Below are 23103 nucleotides of genomic sequence, written 5' to 3' on the forward strand. Positions count from 1 at the left end.
CATAACAGGAACAGGCTAGCTGAGAATATTTACTTAAATTCTTCTTACAAGAATGTTTATACTTGCATCGGGATAATCCTTATGGGGCTGATTTGGTTTGGGCCCTTAACACTTTTAACCAGCTTTGTATCAGTAAGAGAAGTTACACTGAAGCCACATTGTTTGATCTGCTTGCATTTTTTTCTACTACAAGAGATCATTTCCACTCAATTTCCAAGTTAAATATCAAATTACATAATTAGGGAAAAACACATTTAGAAAATATAATTTAGCAAATGAGGACAGCTTTAGCAAAATTTTTTTTTTTAAATTTAAATGTCTAAAGTTGCAGCTATTAAGTTTATCTTCGGGTACTTACAAACCAAGGGAGACCAAACAGCTATAGTACCTCCACAATACATAGAGGGTTCTAAATAGGCAATTTGCTTTTTCTGTAAATCAGAACATTATATTTAGCATATACAATAGTTTCCCTGTGGCTGCACAGCAATAAAAGTTAAAACAAACAGAAAGTGTTTTTAAGCCCTGTTCAAGATGATGCATTGCCTGTTTGAAATGATACGTTTGTACATTACAGGGTAGGGCTAGTGTCCACCTCTCCTTTATAATCTGAAAGTCTGTGTTGGTTTGTTTTCACTCTGCTCCATGTAAGACAGGGCTATTTTGAAGTCTTTGGGGGTAAAAAAAAAGAAATCACTGTAACCATCCAGCATGAAATTTTAAAACTGTTTGGAAAGGAAACACAGATCTCTATCTCAAAGCCCATTCAGTCATCCTTTACCTGGAACTGCTTTTAAATACTCTTCTACTGCAATGGCAGAAACTTCTCCATACCAGCTTTGAAGCCAGATGTGCTCAATGTTCATTTTCATGAAGAACCACTCATAGCTACGAGGCCACTTTCTTACCACCGGGTGCCTGGAAGGAGCAAGAAAAGAAAAAAAAAAAAAGATGTGCCAAAGCACATGCACGGTCTGCTTTTCTCTTTAGGCTAGTGTGCTCAGCCAGAGTGAAATCTGAAATGTGAGAACTACCACCATTCATCTTTTTTACCCTCCCTTGCAGTAAGGTTTATGATCTTCCACACTCCATTCTGGTGACAACCGCCAACAAAGGCAGCCAGTGAACACCGCCTTCCTCCATTGCAGAACCCCGTCTCTAAAGGCAGGTGTTGTTCGCTCTCTAAGTAAGTGAAAAACAGTTAGAGGAGATTCTCTGAACGTTTGTCAGGGTTGTGCTAGTATCTGTTCAAAGGAAACAGTGTTCTGAAAATATTACATCTTTGGTAGCAGTTGCGGTACGGCAGGAGGGGTAATAAAACTGGCTAGCAGGCAGAGCACAGCCTCTTCGAGCTGCTGCCTGCTAGAGCCTTCTAGTTCTGAATTTCTGTCTCATTTCTTTGGCCTGCCCTTCCAGCTAGCTCAAAGAGATCCTCCCTGCCAGCAATATGGAGTGCAGGCGTCTGGTCCCTTAACACATCTAACCAGCTTTGTATCAGTAAGAGAAGTTATACTGAAGCCACATTGTTTGAGCTGCCTGCATTTTTTTTTCTACTAAAAGAGATCATGAGTGCATCTACTGAAAATATGCATAAGTGCATCTGCAGAGGATGCTGTGGGATGCTCGGCAGTGGTGCACAGAGCAGATACAACAGCTTGAGCCATGGTGTTCACAGGAGCACAGGGGAAAGCGGTGCCAGCTGGGGCAGGGTGGGCCCAGCACCCCTCTGCTCCTGCAGAGGACCCTGCGGAGGAGATGGTTGGTTTGGCAACCTCTGGGTTGAGCTGGAGTTTTCCACCATTTTCTGAGTTGTCCCTTTGAGCACTCACGACTGTGGCATTGGGAGGTGGCTCCAGCTGCTGCCAATGTTGGATGGGGTGAGCCTCGGTAGCCCTCACCGTGTCAGTCTGGCTTTTGCTCCCTGACAGTGGAGGAGCACTGCTCGGAAGGTGTTGCTGGACTCTGTCTTGCCTAGGAATTTGATTTCTGCAAAGTTGGTAAAAAAGGCTTGTGTGCCAATACAACCCCCCTCTATCACTGGTCCCACTTTTGCTGTTGATGGGGCACCGGCTGACGGAGTCCCACCCTAATCCCTTTCAGAAGGCCAGAGGGAATGTCGCCTCTGGGCTGTTTTAGATCCCAGCTCATGCCAGTTTCCCAGCAGTATGTGATTGCCCAGGCAGGGTGTGCCTGGAGGACCATCCCTGGCAGCCTGTGTAGGAGGTGTGCGCCCCAGCTAAGGTTAGGGTTTTCACGCCTGTTGTTCTGAAGATGCACTGGAGGGCATGGGTCACACCCTGGGTGTGTGTATATATGTCAGGGTTGTGCTTACATCTGTTCAAAGGAGACTGTTCTGTAAGTATTATGGCTTTGGTAGCAGTTGTGGTACATCAGGAGTGGTAATAAAACCCCTAAGCTCCACCCTGCAGACAGCCTTGTGAGCCCAAAGACAGCTGAGCTCTGCTCAGTCTTTGAGGAGGGGGCTGTGGCTGAAGAGGTGGCTGTCCTGAGGTGGGGAAGAACCATTAAAGGTAACAAATACACCTTAGATTTATGGAATCTCTCCTTGGAGCCAGGTGAAATATTTTCATAATCCCCAGATTATAAACCACGTGCTCTACTGGAGCCCAGTGCGGACTAACTGCATTTCTGTATTTTGTTGCCTCAAGAGTTAAAAGGAGATTGTACAGCTCTGCCTGGCATTCCAAGCCACACAGGAGCCAACACGCTTCGTAGCCCCAAAGTAAAGATCAGGCTTGTTACTTTTCGGATTTTCTGTACCAAACAGTCACATCCATCTATTTGTCTCAGGCCTGCGGATTGCACTCTACTATGTGCCTGTTACATACAGACCTGGAAAACATTGCTTGCTTGGCAAATTCCACTTCCTCCGGAGGCACCGTCACCATCTGTCCCATGAGAGTCAGCCTGGCGCACCTTGGATCCTCTGGATCAATTACATTTTTTCTGTGCACAGAGAAAAATGCCCATATGTAATAGCTTGGTTTATTTGTTTTGGAGAAACAGGAACTCCTGCTCACATATAAAAAGCTGCGATATTTTGTCAAGCCTTGCAGGTCTTTTCTACACCCTGCTATAACATTTGGGGGGAATCTTGAAGGAATACTTATCTGAAAGAGGTCTCTGCTGGAGAGATTTGTTTAATCTTAATTTATGCTTTTAAAAACTGGATTAATATACTTTAGATTGTAAAAAAAATGTGAAAATGGCAGTTTTCCCAGATGTATGTACAGACCTCAATCAGGATTATCAAGAGAGCTAGTGAGATGGTTAGTCTGTGCCTATGCCTACAAATTAAGCATGCATATGTGTATTTGTGTGTAAAATGTAAGGTCTTTTCCTTGTGCCTACCCTAGAAACTCAATCTTTGTTAATTTTTACCCATTTTTCAACTGCTCTACATCAAAGAGACAAGTAAGGTTGTATTGGGTTTGCGTGTCAAGGTTTTGGTAGCAGCGGGGTTAGAAGGGTGCCTTCTGTGAGAAGGTGATAGAAGCTTCCCCTGTGTCCGATAGAGCCAATGCCAGCTGGCTCCAAGACAGACCTGCTGCTGGCCAAGGCTGAGCCCATCAGCAATGGTAGTAGCATCACTGGGATAACACAGTTAAGGGGGAAAAAACTGTGGGGCAACAACAGCAGTGGGAGACAGGATTGAGAATGTGTGAGAGAAACAACTGTGCAGACACCAAGGTCAGTGAAGAAGGAGCAGGACAGGCAATGGAGCAGAGATTCCCCTGCAGCCTGTGGTGCAGACCATGGTGAGGTAGGCTGTCTCCCTGCAGCCCATGGAGGTGAACGGTGGAGCAGGTGGATGCCCCTGAAGGAGGCTGTGACCTGGGGAGAGCCCATGCTGGAGCAGGCTCCTGGCAGGATCTGTGGCCCCATGGAGAGAGGAGCCCATGCTGGAGCAGATTTGCTGGCAGGACTTGTGACCCCATGGGGACCCATGCTGGAGCAGTCTGTTCCTGAAGGACTGCACCATGTGGAAGGGACCCACGTTGGAACAATTCATGAAGAACTGCAGCCCATGGGAAAGACTCATGTTGGAGAATTTCATGAAGGATTGTCTCCCATGGGAAGGGATCCCACACTGGAGCAGGGGAAGAGTGTGAGGAGTCCTCCTCCTGAGGAGGAAGGAGCGGCAGAAACAGCGTGTGATGAACTGACCTGCAACCCCCATTGCCTGTCCCCCAGCACTGCTCACGGGGAGGAGGCAGAGAAATCGGGCATGAAGTTGAGCCCAAGAAGAAGGGAGGGGTGGGAGGAAAGGTGTTTTTAAGATTTAGTTTTTGTTTATCATTATCCTACTCTGATTTTGATTGGTAATAAAATTAAATTAATTTTCCCCAAGTCAAGTCTGTTTTGCCCGTGACAGTAATTGGTGAGTGATCTCTCCCTGTCCTTATCTCAACCCCTGAACCTTTTGTTATATTTACTCTCCCTGTCCAGCTGAGAATTGGGAGTGATAGAGTGGCTTTGCTGGGCACCTGGCATCCAGCCAGGGTCAACCCACCAGAATAAAAAATATTCTCCAACTGCCTTCTTCCTTGAGACCAAGACAAGGAAGGTACTTGTTGCCTTTTGGCTCTTTCTATACAGTAATAATAAATAACTCCCATTAGTAGCTGTGGGGCAATTGCTGACTCAGACATATACAATACAAGGATATAAATCATAAGTAAATTGACCGATCGCAAAAAAAATTGTATTAAATGACTGCAAAGGCCTGATCCTGGCAAGTGCTGAGCAGCCCCAAGTTCCATTGCCAGCAGTTTGAGACTGCTCAGCATCTCACAGGACTGCCTCCCCACATAAGAACATAAGCCTGAAAAACTATGTTAGGAAACGAAGATTGCATTTCTTCTTCTGTATGTTTTAATCTGAAGCAGCAAATCACGGTAAATTACATCTCATCTGTGAGTGATTTTACTTAAAGATCTTGGCTTGAGCCCTTTAGCCTTAACTGCATGCAATCTGCAATGGCTTTTTTTTTGTTGTTATAATTCTCAATATGTGTCTATTGCATTCAGGAAACATATGGGCATCCTCCTGCAGCTAATTTAACACCTGCAGATTCCCCACAGATGGTTATGAAAGACTGTGTAGCTCACTGGATAAAGTATCTGCTTTTATAGATAGGTCCATGAACAGAGATACAAAAGGAAGTACAGGGGGCTGAGTGATACTCAGCTATGCCCAGTAAGCACTTGGCACCATCTGTAGCCTGAGCTCCAAAGAGCCATTTGCAGTCACATCATATCTGGGATGTGTTTTTCAGCATCCTGTTCCGTCTGCAGCAGCAGTTGTCTAAAGGGGGTGTTCGGCTTAATGACCTCTGGACACACTCCACTCGTACTTTTTCCTCTGCTGTGCTTTCTGCATGGGAGGAAGGGCAGCTGCCAAGGATCAAGCTCAAACTTTCTGTTCACATCAATAAATAATGGTCTAATTTTCTCTAGTACTTTTTAAAATTATGATTGGGAAGTACTAAATGAATGGTGTACTTAGTACCTGAAAATCTGCATTCCCTACCATGACACTGGGTTTCTTTCTATCAGTGTTTCTTCAGAGTACAAACCTGTCTATGTGGTCTAGATCCTCCATGCTAAGTCCAACTGCATGCTGAAAATGCAGTTTCCCAGGTGGCGTACAGTGGCCTGAGAGTGTCCCGTCCCTAATCAGCACAGCTTTGTGCCTCAGGGACACCCAGAGTTCCTGGGATTTCTTTTGCGTAGGCTTTGAGTGTTGCATGGCTGTTCAGTGTCCATGGTCCAATGAGAAACCCACCCACCAAACCACAAATAAATATAGGCGAATACAGTGTATACAGCTGTGGAAAGAGGAGCTGAATCCCACAAACAAAGGGTGTCAGACGAGGGCCTGAATGTCCAGCAGCCAGGGCACTGCAGATTCACACCCTTGCAACTGTTGGCCCTGGATAGCAGAGTCCTAAAGTCCATTTGAAGTGATCACCTGACCTATTGTTATCTTTTGTGCTCGATCTTAATACTATATCAATAACCCTCTACGTATGCTGATATGAGGCTCCAAGCAACATGGTCTAGCAGAAGGTGTCCCTGCCCATGGCAGAGGGGTTGGAACTAGATCATCTTTAAGGTCCCTTCCAACCCAAACCATTCTATGACTCTATGATTCTATGATTCTATGATATATTTAACTTGATGATTCTTAAAAATACAGAAGGGAAGGGACTTCTCACTAACAAAATTTCAGTTCAGAAGATTGCTTTAAACTAATAACTGTCTATGTGTATGAAATAATTTCCTCTGCAGCCTAATAGAACCGTAAAACAACAGGAGTATTTGCAAGTGCCTTTCTTGGGTATAGCTCCTGGGTAAGACATTTTTAATTACTTTCAGAGAGGAATTAGAAAGGGATTGCTATTAAAGGATGTCAGCATTTCAGAGTGGATCAAGGCGATCGATTTGGGCCTGATCAGGAGCAGCAAGAGGTTTTGGTCTGACACCTTCTCAAGTTACAATTATTTGATCTTTTTCTGCAAGTACATGTTTATTCTAAAAGCCTACTCATTGATTTTGAGTACGCAATAGACCTGATGTTGCTGTGGTTAAGCAGTGAAGCCTGCTTGCCTTTGCTGAGATGGTTTTGCCTGATAGGACTAGTGTCAGATGTGACTCTTCCCCGATTTACAGGAAAAACTGCTCTCCACATATTTGGCTGACAACAAAACCCACACACTGTACTTCCACATCTGCAATGGCTTCAGTTCTGGTGGGTTTTTTTTTCCTGACGCCTTCTTGTGTTTGCAGTTTTCTCTATATTCTCGTGAGTCAGAGTGTTACACTGATTGACATGCACAATGCTATCTTCCCAATAAAAGTTATTCTAAACTGGATTTTGCACATTGGAACCATATTCTGGAGGGTCAGTTTCTTTTCCTGGAAAACAAGGCAAACAAATTATTTGTCGAGATTATGTTAGACGAAGTTTTGGAAGAGCTGAACAGGACAATGATATATTTGAGTTCAGTACACTGCGTTACTACTTTGCTGGCTTTGCTTTTAGCGCTGCCACTTATCATACGTATTCTGTTTCAGAATAGAAATCTTGTAGTCTCACACTAGCATTAGTGTTTTCTTTATCAAAGGAGCCCTTCATGTTCTGAAGAAAATCTGTTTCTGCATCATTTTGGCATAGTATTTCCCTAATAATGTGTGATTACTTTTATACTTTTTTTAAACCATTGAAAATCACTAAAATTACAGCTTCCACTTCTAACTCCGTTGTGAACAGGTCTTGGATTTTTAGTAGTGTCACCAGTGCAACTAATGTGAATGCAGGCTTTGCCTCCTAGGAGTAAAGGGATATAGCCAGGGATATAGTTTATTTTTTTTGCTAAGGATAATAAAGGGATACCAAGGATAAATAGGTATATTTACTAAAATAATCCTCCCTCACATCCATAGAGGTCCAGTTGTGCGTTCACTAGTCACTTCTTGCCTTCTGTGTAAATAAACACATATTCAGCGCTCAGTCCTGGGGTTCCTTTTATCTTTGTTGGCACAAGAACAAGTAGGTGTGGAGGAGCAGCTTTATGTAACATTTGTGCACTGCTGACTGGGGGCGAGGGGGTGGCACAGCCATGGGAAGAGACAGTGACATTCTTTCTGTCCCGGAAACCCGAGATGGCTTCTCAGGCCCTGTCTTTGCCAGAATCAGGTCCTTTGTCTCCCTGGAGAGGATTTCATGAAGGCTATGATAAAATATGAACTGAGGGTAAGAGAAAGCAGGGAACCGTGGAAGAAGACCAAGCAATAGGGAACAGATTTATTTTTTATGCTTATGTAAAATACATACATCTTGTTGCAGAAATCGAGGGAAGCCAGATTAAAATGGAAGAAGATTCAGTTTATGCATTTTATAAGAACGCAGTGCATTGAGAGATATTATCTTAATTATTCATCCAATTTGTGAAGAGAGAATTGATTTTCTCCATTCCTCTGCTTATAGTGAGCAAACTGGGTGTGCAGAGTTTGACCCAGTACAGACAGTTGTCTCTTCCAAACATGTAAGATGAGAGCGTGAGCTGCATCCCCTTACAAAGGTGCCAGCTTCACTGAGCTTAAGGAGAAGTCTGTGTCCAAGTGAAATATGCTTCCCAACAGCGATGCAATGCCGCAAAGTGCACTGCTGATGAACATGTTCCACTTATTTTACTGCGTACCGCTTCCACACTTTCTGGGTCATGGTTCAAGAGTGGTTCAGAGCAAAGAGTGCCACCCACTCATTAAATTGTTTACTACGCCAGCCATCTCTCAGATTTTAATTAGAAGGTTCCTGTACAACAACTAGCCAAGTCCAGATCTGATGAACCCACAGTTCAGGCTGATGTGGTTATACTGGCACACGAGGTGATGATGTTGGGGCTTTGGTAGGATTCCCTTTCACAGTTGAGATCTCTGCTTTGACTGACAATGCTCTGTCTCCTGGTTTCTGATCAAAACTATCCCTGGGATATCATCTTAATTCTCAGCCCCTGCACTCCATTAGAGAGGTGAAACAGATCAGCAGTAGAGGCAGAACAGGAGTTTGGGAGGCACTTGGGGAAGAAGCGCTAGGTGTCCCTGACAGGGAATTGGTAGGAGGAAGGTGGGCAAGTTCAGTAATGCTCCAGGGACTGGGGGAGGAAGCAGGGGTCTGTGGAGGGGAATCTCTCTTCTTCTTCCCCAGCCTTCTTTTTCCACAGAGGAGCTGCCATCCTTCTCCTCCACTCCCCTGAGGAAACAGGACCTTCCATCCTTCCTGTCAGGATCCATAAATCCTCCCCGTCTCCCCTGAACACAGTTCTCCCTGCCCTGTGAGAAAGCACTGCTTTCACCCCTCTATTTCTTGAGCAGAATGGAAGAGAAAAGAACTTTGGGAAAGGTCTTTCTCCTATTGCACAAAAGGAGAGCCAGAGAGCCAAGAAGAAAGCCCCAGAAAACAGTTTTCCTACATTTTTTTCTGCTTTAGAGCATGCAGGTCGTGTGTGGCATAAAGGCAACACAGCAATGACTGTCACCACACATCCTAATCTCTCCCACAGCAGCAGCAGCAGCCGTACAAAGCTGTGCAATTAGGAAATGGGAACTGGCTGCCGGAACAGCTCATCCCTGCCACCTCCCAGGGACACAAGGTAGTCATCCTGTCACCCTGTGCAGGGCTCCTGTTCGCCTAGCCCCTAACTGGGCATGAGGTGAAGACTCAGAGTTGTTTTTCTAGCACATACAATACATCATAGGGATCTTTGTCCCCTAAAATCTACAGAAAGGAAGGTAATGCTGCGTCCTCAGAGAATTATTGTAAAGTGCGTATAATTTTGATTCATAAATGCAATTAATTTTGAAAAGCAAGTTACCCTCCTTATACATTTCATTCGCTCACCACTAACTACCAGAGTCTCTGAAGCATAAAGAATGTATTGGTGATGCTAATCTGCGTGGCATGAACGTCAAACAAAATCTCTGCTGAAAGCAATTTCATAATCTGAAAAGCTGTTGCTGGCCTGCAGCTGGATACGGCTGGGCAGTTTTGCCCTGCCCTGCTCTGATTGCGATAAGAATTTCTTTACCAGCTGCGTTTGAGAGCCAGCAAACATAGTTAAAAGACATCTTTGCTTTCGCTCTTGGAAGAGCAATCTTCTGTTCTGAATCTGAAGTCAGGCTTGGGAGCTGAAGAATATTGGTACAATGGCTATTCTGCATCTAAGTGAGCCTGTATTCATAGTATATCTTTTTTTTTGTGTTTTAAATAATTTCACTCTTCCTAGGAGATAATCCTTCCTAGAATGTTTTGATTAGAATTTGTTAAGTGAAGTCAATCTGTTTGTCTGTCTTCATTGAAAATAACAACTCATTTCTTTAGCTGAACTCTATGTTTCAGACAGGAAACTTTTATATAGTTTAACCATAGACAATTCACAGGGGGAAAAAAAAGAATCACAGCATCAACTATTTATGTAAAGAGAGTCAGAGAAACACATACTACTTTACTAGAAAGGGATTTTGGGAAGTTGGTTATTTAAGAAGACAGGAAAAAAACAGTAATTTAGAGCTATATTGTGTGCATTGGGTCATGATGATAGTAGGTTTCATATTTGACTTTCTAAATTGGAATCTTCCTGATTTTTTTAAATACAGATTTTTCAGGAATAGCTACTGACATAATTATTTGCATATAACTAAAAACAGCCAATATAAACACCAGAACTAGAAATGTGTCTGTGCCACAGAACCAGGAGGTGGATCTCAAAAACTGAGGGATGTCTGGATTCAGCCTTTGTCTTCTGCATGCGTCATTTCTCTTTGTGTGAAGGTGCAGCACCAAATTTCTTTGTAGTAGTCATCTTTGTATTAACAGACAGTGACTCTAAAAACCCAGAGGCAGCTATACGTTGAATGGCCAACTGACATCTCAAAGGTCATACCTGCCACCCATGGCAGGCTTACTGCCTCTCAGGATTGCCCAGGAATGAAGTCAGCAGTTCATGCACACTGCCAACCCACCACGCAGCAGAGACCCTAACCCACCGAATTACTCTCCTCTTCCCGTGGCCTGGTGGTATCCAGAAGTGCTGGAGATGCTCAGCGCTTCCCGTCAGCCTTTTCAATGCAGTTTAGGAAACCTACAGAGCCATCTTATATCCACTGAAGACGTCTGCCCGGTCATGCCAATCTGCTATCTCAAGTAGTAGGTGATCATGGTGGGTAAAATGGCTCTGATGGAGCCGTCCCTGATGCAGGTCATAAACCCAGAGAGGAACCTGAGTCCCTCAAAATCACTCACAGTCTTCAGCGTGGATTTGAACCACCATCCTCCAAACTAATAGCAAAGGAAAAGCAACCGCTGGACTGACTCCAAAGCTCGTTGCTTTTCTTTCTTTTTCCTTTGTGTGAAAGCCAGTTCACGGCAGTCATGTAACTGCTCCTTCTCTAAGAAAGCTGCAGTTGGTCCCCACGAATGTGCTGAACCTCATATCAAGGAGGTGACACACGTTTAAAATTAATTGGCTGTTTTCCAGACTGCAGCTGTAATGAGACAAGCCCAGGAGCTTACTTGGAAAGGGAGATCTTCTGAGCAGCCTGTGTGTTGGGAAATGCATTTAGAACAATAGCTGCTCTATTCCTTAATGTCGGGCTCTGTCTTGCTCCCTCTGAAAGCTGTAAGAATGGCACTCAATCTTTTCAGCTTGTCTGTGGCATAGATATACCAGCTTAGTCTATTTATAGCCCTGAACCATTTAATTTTTCTTGCCTCTATTATCCATTTATCAGCCTTCAGATAGGATGCAGTGTAGTTACTAACGAGCGCTTTCCGTAGCCTGGCCATCAGAGAGCCTTCTCAGAGAAGTGCAGCCCGTCTCCCTCTGGGAAATGGCAATCTCTATGCCAGAGATGAGGAATCCAGACTGTAGCTGCAACATTATAATGTCTTGCAATTAGTGCCTATTCAGATGCATCACAGCTCTCTTTCTTTCCTTATTAAATGTTACTTCTCTTATTAGTTCAGGCTTTTCAAATTTTCTCTCCAGCTGATGAAATATTAAGGCTGAAGCACCAAAAAGGCCACTCTGTATTCCTCACATCCCCAAAAGTGAAAATATTTATTGTCATGGTTTGAAACTTGAGTCTGTTCTGAAACAAAACAAATGAAATTCGCTACTAAATAAATTTAATATCAAACTGATGTACATGCACACAAGTCACTTGAAACTCATTAGATACAAGCCTATTGAAATGTCAGCTATGTTTTCTTTCTAAAGGCCAGAGATTTCTTTTGCGTGCAATAGGTCAGAAGCATTTTTCAGGAGAGTGCCAAATACTCCCAGGACCATTGACTACAGGCATTGACCAGCTTTCATATTTATTTAATTCTTGCAACTCAGAGTAGGTTAATAATGAAATTCTAATAAAATTCTGTATGAAAACAAGCTACAAATACATTGCTGGCATACAAGGACATGAACTGTCTCATGTAGAGCATTATTCATTTAGCTATTTTGTATAATTATTTTGAAACTAAAACAACAATGCTCTTGGCTGAGAGAACTTCTCATATTAAAATCATCTATAAATGACACTTTCCTTTGAAAAGGAAACTGCACAGATACCATCTTAATACTAGCAGGACCTGAGGTCTCTCAGAGTGAAAGGTCTTGCCTCTCATATAGTGTGAGTAAAGGAGAGGAAGAAACCTGCTATACCAAACCTGTGCCACCACATAAAGCTCTGCACTAAGGATGCTATGTGCTGTTTGCACAGCACAGCCTGGCTGTCTCAGGAGGGATAGGGATCCCAAAGAGATGCCTGAGCTGCCCACCACAGAGGTAGGAAGCTGCCTGTCTTACCTGCAGTGCACCCAGTGCTGCAGGCAGTGCTGGAGACAAGCAACTCCAAGCACTGGCAACAAGGACTGGACACCCTTCATGTTTTCTTCACTGTCATGCCGCCTGCAGAAGCCCTCTCTGTGGGGTCACGGTAGGATGCTGTGCAGGGCTGCAGTTTAAGAAGTTTCCAGTTTAAAATGTACAGATTACTCACAGGTTGTTAGTTTAAAAAGTAAATTCATTCCTGACCCTGGTTACAGAGGGAAGGGAGAGAAGAAAGTTAAAGTTCCAGCACCCATAGCCCCAGAGCTTGCTCACATTTTGCTAGCTATGATCAAAACCACAAACTGCAGCTCAACAAATGCCCCAGCTTTTCTTTCCCCGTATTGCTTGCTCTTTGCACTAATGCCAACCAACATCTGCTCCAGATGAGAACTTCAGAAATAATGAAAAACAAACTGACTGTATGAACAAAATAAATAATGAAAGAAGCACCGATCAGACTCTGAATCTTTGTATTCGATTAAGTAGTAAGCTCAATATTTAGAGTACGGTTACATGCTAAAATGGGGATGTGTTATTTTGCTCCACCTTCTTCTTTCCCCTCTCCTTTGCACTCCTCTGACTCTTGGGGAGCTGATTCAAGCTACTTTCCCAGTGGAAATCTAATTAAAAAAAAAAAAGGAAGAGGTTTCTGCTGGGTTACCGAGCTAAAATAGACCCACCATATGGTCAGCCGAAGGGAGGGGGTGGGATTGCCTGGCCAGGAGCAGCAGTGGCCATGGGAAGAAAGGCAGAAGAATCAGCAGAAAACCTTATTCTCATCACCGGGTTAAGTTTCTTCAGATTTATGTTTTAACTCAGGGTCAGGTCAGGCAAAACTCAGAGCTGATGGAGGTGGGAGGAGGACACGACACACCACGCGACTGGTAATAGGGAGGGAGAGTAAGGATGTAGCAACTGGTCATCAGTTTGACCTAAGCTGTCTTGGAAATCCAGGTAGAGTTCCCTGGCAGTGCCCAGAGAGCTCTCCTTGCCAGAAAACACAATCTCAGGCTGCAGAGGGGACTAGAGAGTCAGGTGGCAGGATCCAGATTGCCCTGGCGGCAAGATGAACAGCAGCACGTTCTGGCACGTGGAACGAAAGGGTGGTGGTTTGGTTTGGAAATTAATAGTTACTCAATAGAAAGACAGTGAATAAATACTCTCAAAGGGTTGTGATGGGTATGAATTTCACATTTCTATAAATCACGCAGCATTTCTCTTTGGTTGGTGAATTGGCACTTCCCAAACAGGTAAATCGGGCGGTAATGTTGCTAAAACATAAAAGGCAAAGGCTTTCAAGAGTGGGTGTTTAAAGTCAGGGATGAAAGGCACACTTAAGTGCCTAAATGGGTGTGTACTTTTCAGAAGTGCTCAACGCCACCAGTTACCATCAACGGAAGAGACTTGAGCCTCTGAAAACAGGGCATTAGGTAGGTGCTAGGAAGTTGGACTTACTTAACATACATTTTTAAGTACTTGGTCTAGATTTTCAGCTCACTATTTGATTGAATGAAAATGCTTAGAAATCAGCAATAAGTTCCATTAGCCTGTTATAAAATAACTGATACATTTACTTAAATTTGAAATTGTTAATTCGAAATATTTAATGAAATAGCAGAACCATTCTGGTCTTAATTTCACCACTCTGTTGACCTTCTCAAGCATTTAAAGCTAAATTACCTTAACGAATGTTGAAATGGAAGGTTCTTATTAGGGGTTTGGTGTTGCAAGAAGAAGCTACGATTTCCATTTGTTGGGAATGAGATGTCAGCCTGAAATCACTTGTACTGCTTAGGACTAAGAAACATTTCATTCTGCCACAATGTAACTCTTAAGAAAACAGACAGTATGTTCTGGAGGCAAATACAGACAAGTGGAACAGTAAGGTGCCTCATACTTGCCGTTTGCTGCTTTTTCCAGTGTTGTTCTCAGCTACCGCGCTTGAGAGGCAGATTGACACCCAAGGGAATCCTGCTGGGGAAATGTGGGATCCAGTTCTTAAGATAAACCTCTCCTCCCCCCAAGAGGACCTTCAGTTGGGGTAGAAGCTTTCAATCCTGTTTCTTTCTGAAGCAGCTTGTAATTTCCAGTTCTCTCTCCTTGGAATATCAGCTAAGATCTGCTTTGGTAATGGAGTCCTGCCTGACACAATTCCGGTGTCGTGTACCTCATCACGTAAAGAAGCCTTTGGAAATGACACTTCACACAAGGGTGACCCAGCCAAGTTTGCCACATGTTTGACTGTAAACATACATAAGGCAGAGACACATCTTTTTCACGGAGACAAGGATGGTGGGAAAAATTGAAACATCTTTGAGTTTACATATATACGTTTTACATATGTAAAGCTTCAGTGATCTGGAGTTATTCATTGTACATATGATTAGGAAGAAAGAAGTCAACTCACTTCCATCTCTGGAGAGACAAACCTGGGGCCGGCTGTTGATCGGTAAATCTCAGACCCAGCTTCCTTTATGTGAGGTATTGTTTACTGATGGTTTATGATACACAAGGTGCCAAAATTCGTGATGATACAGTATTCAATTCTACCCTCTGAAGAGGTGGAAATTAGACTGAGTGTCATGATCCTGAGTGTATAGCTTCTGAACTGAGAGCCTGAGATTCCCTTACAGACACCGGAGAGCTGAAGGCCTATCAAGGCAACCAGCAGGGCCTCCTGAGCTGTTCAGCAGAGCAAGGGTGTCTGCTTTACCATGACTTGGATAGCCCGTGAAATATGGACTTCATTAACTAGATTTCTGTGGCCTCTAATGGGATCTTGAACACCTAGATTTTATCTGGTACCTCCAAGAAGATATTAAAATTTAGGTGTCTTACCGTTGCTGAAAGCCACTGCAGCTGTTGATGCTAAAATATACTTCAATGACACTTCTGCTTTTCTCTACCATGCTTTACTGGGGCAACTTACTGCAAAACAAAGCTAAGGAGGAGCTTGTAGCTGATGGTGAGGGCCAAAACTAAATGGAGGACACTCAACACGGGGACCCAGCGTTTTGTTCTGAGGACCCTGTTCTCACTGGAGGTGGTAATAGGAAGATAAAACTCTATTACCTGCAAAAATTTCCGTCTGCCTCTGGCAGGGTCAGAGAAGCCATGGGATTCTTCAGGAGATCTGCCACAGTGTTATCCTTCGGCGTCACGTAAAAGAAAGGGATTCCAGTGCTGTTATTGACAGGACCGTCGCTGAGAAGTAAACAGTTCCCATAGGGCATACCTTGGATCTGCAAAATCCAAATAAGCAACTGGTTACATCTTTGCACATAGATGGTTTACAATGTCGAGATTCCCTCAAGGGCTCTAGCAGAGAGGACAGCAACCCCCAGTTGCTTAGTCTCCCACTTTGTGTTTTCATCATGAAACAGACCTTCTAATTTAGATTTATCATGCTTCTATGAAAACAGATCTCTCCTTTATGTTTTCTCTCCAGTCCTGTCCATGACACTATAGAGAACACTTTCTCTTCCACCAAAATAAAAATGCTTAAGTGCGTTAAAATCAATGCCATCAGTGTCAAGAAATGTTTACTCCAAAACAGTGCTGATATCTTTTCTCAAACCCAAGAGGATACAGAGCCTAATTTAGCCTTGATTCAGCCTGCTTTTTATGCTAATTTTGCCTCCCCTTTCGGCCTTGATTTGCAATGTGATTGCATCTGTTTGCCGAGAGGGGAAGGCGTTTTAGCTAGAGCCATGTTTAAAGTCAAGCTGGACGTCAGCTCAGCTGCCTGGGCAGGAACCTCTGCTATGGGGGTCTCAGGCACCAAGCCAGCCAGAGCAAACCTTCCTCCCGTGTCGGAGGAGGGACACCAGGGAGCCAAGTTTTCAAAACGTTTTCTCCCATACACTGACCTGCGTACACACAGTGGATGTAACGCATGCAAAATAGTCTTTGCCCAGTAGTGACACACATTAATATTCTCTGTAATGATTTATACTACTACTATGCTTTTCATCCCATTATAAATCGCAATGACAGACACTTAATGAATTATGATATTTTCATGTCTTTAGATATTTATTTCCTCATGGTCAATTAGATGTTAAATAGCAAAATTATCAGTCAATACATTAATTCAATGTAACTGGTAAATCCTTTACAGCAAAATCAAATTAAGTATGAATAGTTAATAAGGAAACCCTGGATGATGTTATTACCTGGATTGCATGCTTTCTGATTTTTAATGTTTATATGCCTTTAAAATTTTAATGCTTATAGTGCTTATAAATGGTCCTTGTTAGCATTCCATAGAAGGAATGCTTTAATGAAGCTACATAACTTAGAAACTAAACCACTTGTTTATTATTAAGAGTTACAATGAAAAAAAAAATAGTAGCTGTCAGTAACATTGCAGGACAGGTTTCCATTGCCTGAAATGCTTGGTCTGTCATGCATGGTTAATGTTACAGTGGATTCTCAAAAGAATTGTGATCACAGGCAGCATAACTCAGCATTCAGAGCAGCAATGGCCCCCTCAGCAATTCCAAATTTTATTATGAATCTGATTTTTCTATATTACTTTTGTGTTGTAACTAGAAACAGCAAACTGCAGACTATTATGGCAGTTAATCCCACCGAGGGTTTCTTGTGAGAGCATAAACCAGAAGAGTTAAGACTATAGCCGAGCTTTCTGAAGATTAACGTGCTTCTACCTTTGCTTATTTTTTTAAAATTATAAATTAATTAATCTGTGAATACGTTCAAAAGAAAGTTAAAGCTGTCTAGCTATATTTTTTGTCTTTTTTTATTTATTTATTTTGCCTGAGTGGTATTGGACGCTGTGTCTAATTCCAACCTTTCATTTTAAAAAGGGAAATATTTTAAAGCTAGAAAAAATAATGACAGATTTTGTGGTAGCCCAGCGGACTTTCCTCCTCCTCCTCCTCCCTCTCTCCTGCTGGCCCAGTGACAGCCAGAGCCCAGGGGAGGCGGAGGGGGCTCGGGCCCCACTCACCCCCGGGGACAGGGGCAGGCAGTGCGGCCAGGAGCGGGCTGGCCCTGGCTGCATGGAACGCAAAAACCCCTCTCCAAACCCAACGTTGTAGCTCTGGTTCTGCCTTACAGGTTTTGATTTTTCTGTGCCTCTCCGGTGTGGTTTGGTTTTGTTTATGTTTGGTTTTTTTGTTTGTTTGTTTGTTTTGTTTTGTTTTTTCCCCAGCGTGCCTCCCTTACCGTACTCCAAACAAGATCTCTCTTCCTAGAAACTGTTTTGACTCTTTTCTCCGCGCATTTGGTGGCTGCTGACATCGGCGTCGCTGACGGGGGAACGGACCAAAACGCCGCTCCCGGCGACAGCGCCGGGCGGCCGGGAGGTTCGCTCCTCGGTAGCCGGTAACGCGTGACCGCGGCAGCCCGCGGCCGTGGGCACCGGGGGAGGGGGGGAGGCACCGTACCTTTCCTTGCGCGGCCCGCGTAGCCACGAAGCCCCAGGTGCTGTGGTGGGCGAGAGAGCGGGCGGTCCCGGCGCGGCCCGGCGCCCCGCCGCCCTCCCGTCGGTAGGAGAACATCCTGGAGGGGGCGGCCCCCTGCCCCGGCCGCCGCGCCGCCGGCCCGGAGCCGAGGGCCGCGTCCTCCCGGTAAGCCGAGGCCGGGTAACTCTGCTTCCAGAGGCCGCCCGCCTCCTCCAGCAGCGCGGGGAGCGCATCCTCGGTGGAGGAGCTGTGCAGCTCGTCCGCCGCCGCCCCCCCCTCGGGCAGCGGCCAGGACACCGAGCTGACCACCACGTAGCCCCCCGCGCCGCCCCACAGCAGCGCCGGCAGCCACCACCACCACCACCACCACCTCCACGCCGGCAGCCACCGCCCCGCCGACATCTTCTGCGGCAGCTCCCGCGCCGCGCTGCGCCGCGCCGCTCCGGCAGCACCCTCCTGCGGCCGCCGCCCGCCCCGGCCGCTGCGCCCGCAACCCGCCCCGCAACGTCCCGTTCCCCGCTTCCTCCCCCCGGGAGTCCTAAATATTTGCAGCAGCCCCGGTTCGGCCCGGCGTCACGCCTTCGTTTCGCACCCCCCCCCCCTCCCCCCCCCATTCCCGCACGGTTAGGGTATCTGTGGCGTTGGCTCTGCCCACAACTGCCGGGGACACCCGTGGGACAGACACCCGTGGGACAGACACCCGTGGGACAGACACCCGCGGCGTGGCCTCGCAGAGGGGGCAGCTGGGGCGGAACTCGGCCCCTCTCGGTCCCCCGGCCACGCGGGGCCGAGCCCGGGCCGTGGGGCTCGCTGCGGGCTTACTCTCCCTTTGCGTGTCGCTTGCCGGGGATTTGTGAGGCTGCCGGACCACGCAGGTATTTCACGAAATAATTCTCTACCTGTACTGCAAAACCGAGCACATGAAACCGCTGAGGCAGTCATCTCTCCGTTTATTAGAAAAGAGAGAATCCACGGGAGAACGCACCCACCTGAATGCACTCGTTGCAGGGAAAGTTTCATGGGGGCGCTGGGGTCGAGCAACAGCGAGACCCTGAGTCCTAGGAAGGCAGACGTCTTTAGTTGCAGTGCTCGTGGAATTCGTTTTGACGTGTAAGTACGTGGAGCTGCTCTTAAATTGTATGTTTCCCAGGCAAAGTTTTAATTAGGCAAAGATTTGGATGTATATTTGAGTTTATATCGATGGCCCAGTTTAGTAAAGACGCTTTTTACAGCCCTGCTCCTTCTCTGTTATTGGCAGCAGACTCCTTCAGTACGGCAATGCAAACTTGTAATTCTTTAAAATATATGCTTGTAAATTATTTAAAGAGTACAGGTTCAGTAAGACAGGGAGGAATGAATCTCACAGGAGCCTTTGCCTTTCACAAAGTTCTCCGGTACATCTAATAGACCTTACCTTTCCATAGCTGTGAAGAACAGATCACAAGGTTGGCCTGCTGTTAAAACTTCTGCTTAATTGCTCCATGAGAATATGCTGCATATCTAATCTAGAATATAATCTGTTGTAAATAAAAGTGGATTGAAATATTGGATATTTTTAGCTTATGTTTTTCCTAGAACCCCTGTGTGTTTTTTTTCTACCTTCACCATTAAAAACCTGAAGGAATGGTGAAAATGGGTGTCACGGGCTTTAAGGCCCAAATGAATTTTTCGGATTGTGAAGATACTTCCCCAGAGTGTGTAATTTCACCACCAAACTCTTAATCTTATCAGCAAAATTGAATATAGGACTACTTTTTCCTTTAGCATGTGGCCCCGTCTACATCTGCAGTAATAGCAACCTTTTGAACATTGATTCTCATTTCAGTGCTTGAATGGAGACAGAAGAATGTAGATGCAAGTGGAAAATAAATGTAGATTACCAAAACCAAAATGTGTAGAAGCTTGCTGAGCTCCTGACAAGTGTTTTTCTCTAGTTCAGGAAAAGTCCCTTCTTAAAATAACAAAGCAGTTGTCTCTTCTTGAAATAACGACCAGGCCCAGTCAACTCCCTGCAGATAAGCTCTTCAAAAATATTTAAAAACCCAAATTCCCTGGTGTTTCAGGGAATTTCCTCATGCAATCTAATGCATGTGAGAAACAAATTTCATACTCTCTATTTACTATTTCATACAAATTTATGCCAGGGTTTCTTTTGCTTATAGAACAAATTCAAACAACCTAGTTTCTGACATAAACAAATCAATAACATTATGTACAAACTATTTGATTTCAGTTAATAGAATTACATGTGAGATACTGACTCTTGTATCCTGCAGAAATGGAAACAAAGCAGGACTTTTTTCAAGACATAGGGATTAGTGCTGAATTCTGTATGCAACAAATACCAATTTTAGATTATGCACTGTAGACACAAAGCAGCATTGACAGAGAATTGTTCATCTGTTCTGTAGCTTCCAGATAAATTTACCACAATGACTTCAGGTAGGCCTTCAGCTTTACTGATGACAAAAAATACAAGAAATAGATAAAACCAAACCACAAATATTTCACCTTTTTCTTCTGAAGATTTATTCAAATAAAGTCAAACAATCGAATCATGAGAAAAATTCATGTTGCTAGCACAGTTTTGCATTTAGTATTTCCAGAAAAAGATCTTAAATTTAAGAGAATGAAAATAGTATTTCTTAAAGTTGTGACAAAAAGTAAGAATGGTTTACTTTGAAGATTTGCTGTTCATCTGAGGCAAAAATAAAATGTGTCTATCTATCTTTTTGAGTAAGAAGTGCCTCCCTTCCGACCAGAAGATCCAACTTAGTAAAAGTTTTAGTAATTCTCTCTTCCAACACGACCCAGATGAGCTGAAAATTAGAAAAGATACATGGCAATGTATTGACTGTAGAAACTGCAAATCATTGTTTCTCCTTTCATTGAATAAAAAGTCTTTTCTGTTTTTTACTGCTGAACCTGATTTTGCAGATACCCAACCTTATTTTACATCAATTAACCCAACAAGAGGAGCTACACATTGGGTTTCCTTATAGGGTGGCAAAGGTCTGACAGGAGGCCACATCCACTTTTTAATACATCGTTCACACTTTATATCTCTGCTATAAGCCCTTCTATTATTTTCTAAACAAATAGTCCCAGCCTGTCTCTCCTCCTGATGGAGACTGCTTTTTCATGCTGAAATCCTGGCTTTCTTAAAATCAGCAGAAGTTTTGCCACTGAATTTTAGCAGGGTCAATATTTTACTCTCATTTTTTGGTCATTTTAGTTAATGATTTCACTTGATCTCTGTATCCTGGATTATACAGCCCACTCAGCTGAACACTCGGTGTTCATTTAAGTGAAGTAGTTAACTGTGTCCTTATTTTTTCTTCCGTTTTAACAAATCAAAGTGTTTGATTTTCTCTCTGCCAACCGAGCTACGAACACTGTAACCTTAGTCTCTCCGTGCCCTGATTTGCAGTATATTGTATGCTACAGAGGTGTGGAATTGGATTAAAAGCTACAGCACGGTGCTCTGCAGATAAACCCACTGCAGGTGAGCAGTTTAATAGGATTTTAATTTGGTAACAAGGGAACAAAGACAGGAAGCCCAGAATGGGATTTTCTAGATGAAAAAAATGCTATTCGTGCTGAGAGAAGGCAACTGCAAGCTCTGTGATAAGGAATAAAGATCAAGCCAATGCTCTCTGAGCTGCACTTTTGTAGATTACAACTCACTCAGAGCATCTTCGTTACCACCACCAGTTTCAACAATTCCTAGTTCATACTATGTGCGTTTGGTTATATGGTATTTCATCTTCCACACTCCCCTTTAAGCCGGCGTGTTTAAATCTTGTATTGCCTTACTCCCCGCCTCCTGTATTTCATTATATAAAAATAACGTTTTCCTCGAGAGATGTTACCAACTTGGAATGTATTCCGCTTTCAAGATTATTAACAATTATTTTCGTGCTTCAAATTATTAAAGAAATATTCCGAAATGTGCTGTGCTGTTCAAAATAAATGGAAAAACATGGTCTCTCTGCCAAGGAGTGTGATTTGTATTTAGCATGAAGTAGGAATGGAGGACCAAAAACAGATGGGGAAGGAAAAGGAAGAATGAAGGTGACAATTGAAAGATCATGAAGGGATCTGCTGAGCCACAGACACATATTGATGCTGCTGATATCAGGGCAAGGTTGGGAAATTCTTTTCTAATTTCTGTTACCAGTCCTCCTTCTCATTTTTCCAGGGTTTCACAGCAAAACCGAGTTTTTAGCACTAATTTCAATGAGATGAGGGTGGAGGTGCGATGAACAGATTTTTTTCCCAAGCATAGCAGGCTGTAGAGAAGGCATAGAAATGCCTTGTGGGACAAGATGAAAAAGATACGGAGGTTGGTGTTGTTGGCAGAGGACAGAGTGGAGGAAGGGAACTGACGAAAGACACCGGGTCGCAGAGAGCTGCAGAGGCTGTGTGTAGTGGGGGAATAAAAAGGAAAAATTATAAAATGTACCTGTGATGCACAGAGGGATATGTCAGGCAGCAGAAATGCGGTCCAGGAAACAGCAGCGTGGCTGGTGAATGCCGCTGAGGCTGCTGAGTGTTTAGGTACCCCGCAGAACGGGTTGTGGCCGAAGGGGGATTAGTCAGGAGCAGGGACAGATGGTTGCTTGGGAGCATAATGATGATTTTTGGTGATCAAAAGCCACAGAATACAAATCCTTAGGCAATGGGAATCTATTCAGCGAATCTACAGACATGGTGATATGAACTAAGTGGTGGGTGATGGAGATGCTTTTGACAGCTGTGTTTTTCAGCAGCCTGTGGAATGAGCATTGACACCCAGAGAAGGAGCCTGCAATGGTTGAGGTGGGAGCTACCACCCGTTTGAAGGAGACAAGTAGGCAGAAGTGCTCACTCACTCTGTCACAGCTCCTGAAACCCTTTTAAGTGGCAAGTTCAAGTTTTTCAGCTCCCTCACAAACTGCAAACGCTTGAACCACAGCATCAGCAGGCTCTTACTAAGAATCTTCTTTTCATTCCATCGTTATCAGCATCTTGCACATGGACTGGTAGAATCAATCTGCTGTTGGGATATTTTATCTCCAAGCTCTTTCTGCAGTTTCCCCGTCCTTCACTGTCTCCTTCCCCAATCCATACTTTCTCTCAAGTCCTCCTACTCCCTTACTCTAACACCCCTCATCCCTCACTCTAATCACCCTTGCTCTGTTCTTGAGATCATGTGTAAAATATGCAAAACCAATACACATAACTACAGGCACATCACTTACTTACACAGACAAAACCTGG

General features: G+C 44.1%; 1 protein-coding gene across 1 annotated transcript; it reads right to left on the minus strand.

The window, feature by feature from the left end:
- Positions 1-770: 770 nt before the first annotated feature.
- On the minus strand, positions 771-18243 carry CREG2 (cellular repressor of E1A stimulated genes 2). Its single transcript, XM_086610122.1, has 4 exons — positions 17824-18243; positions 15485-15654; positions 2854-2967; positions 771-918 (listed from the first exon to the last, which is right to left on the minus strand). Exons 1-4 carry the CDS (start codon positions 18241-18243, stop codon positions 771-773), a joined length of 852 nt encoding a protein of 283 aa, XP_086466248.1.
- Between the last annotated feature and the right edge of the window lie 4860 nt (positions 18244-23103).

Source organism: Tauraco erythrolophus, chromosome 1 (genome assembly GCF_009769465.1).
Source record: "Tauraco erythrolophus isolate bTauEry1 chromosome 1, bTauEry1.pri, whole genome shotgun sequence".
Taxonomy (NCBI): domain Eukaryota; kingdom Metazoa; phylum Chordata; class Aves; order Musophagiformes; family Musophagidae; genus Tauraco; species Tauraco erythrolophus.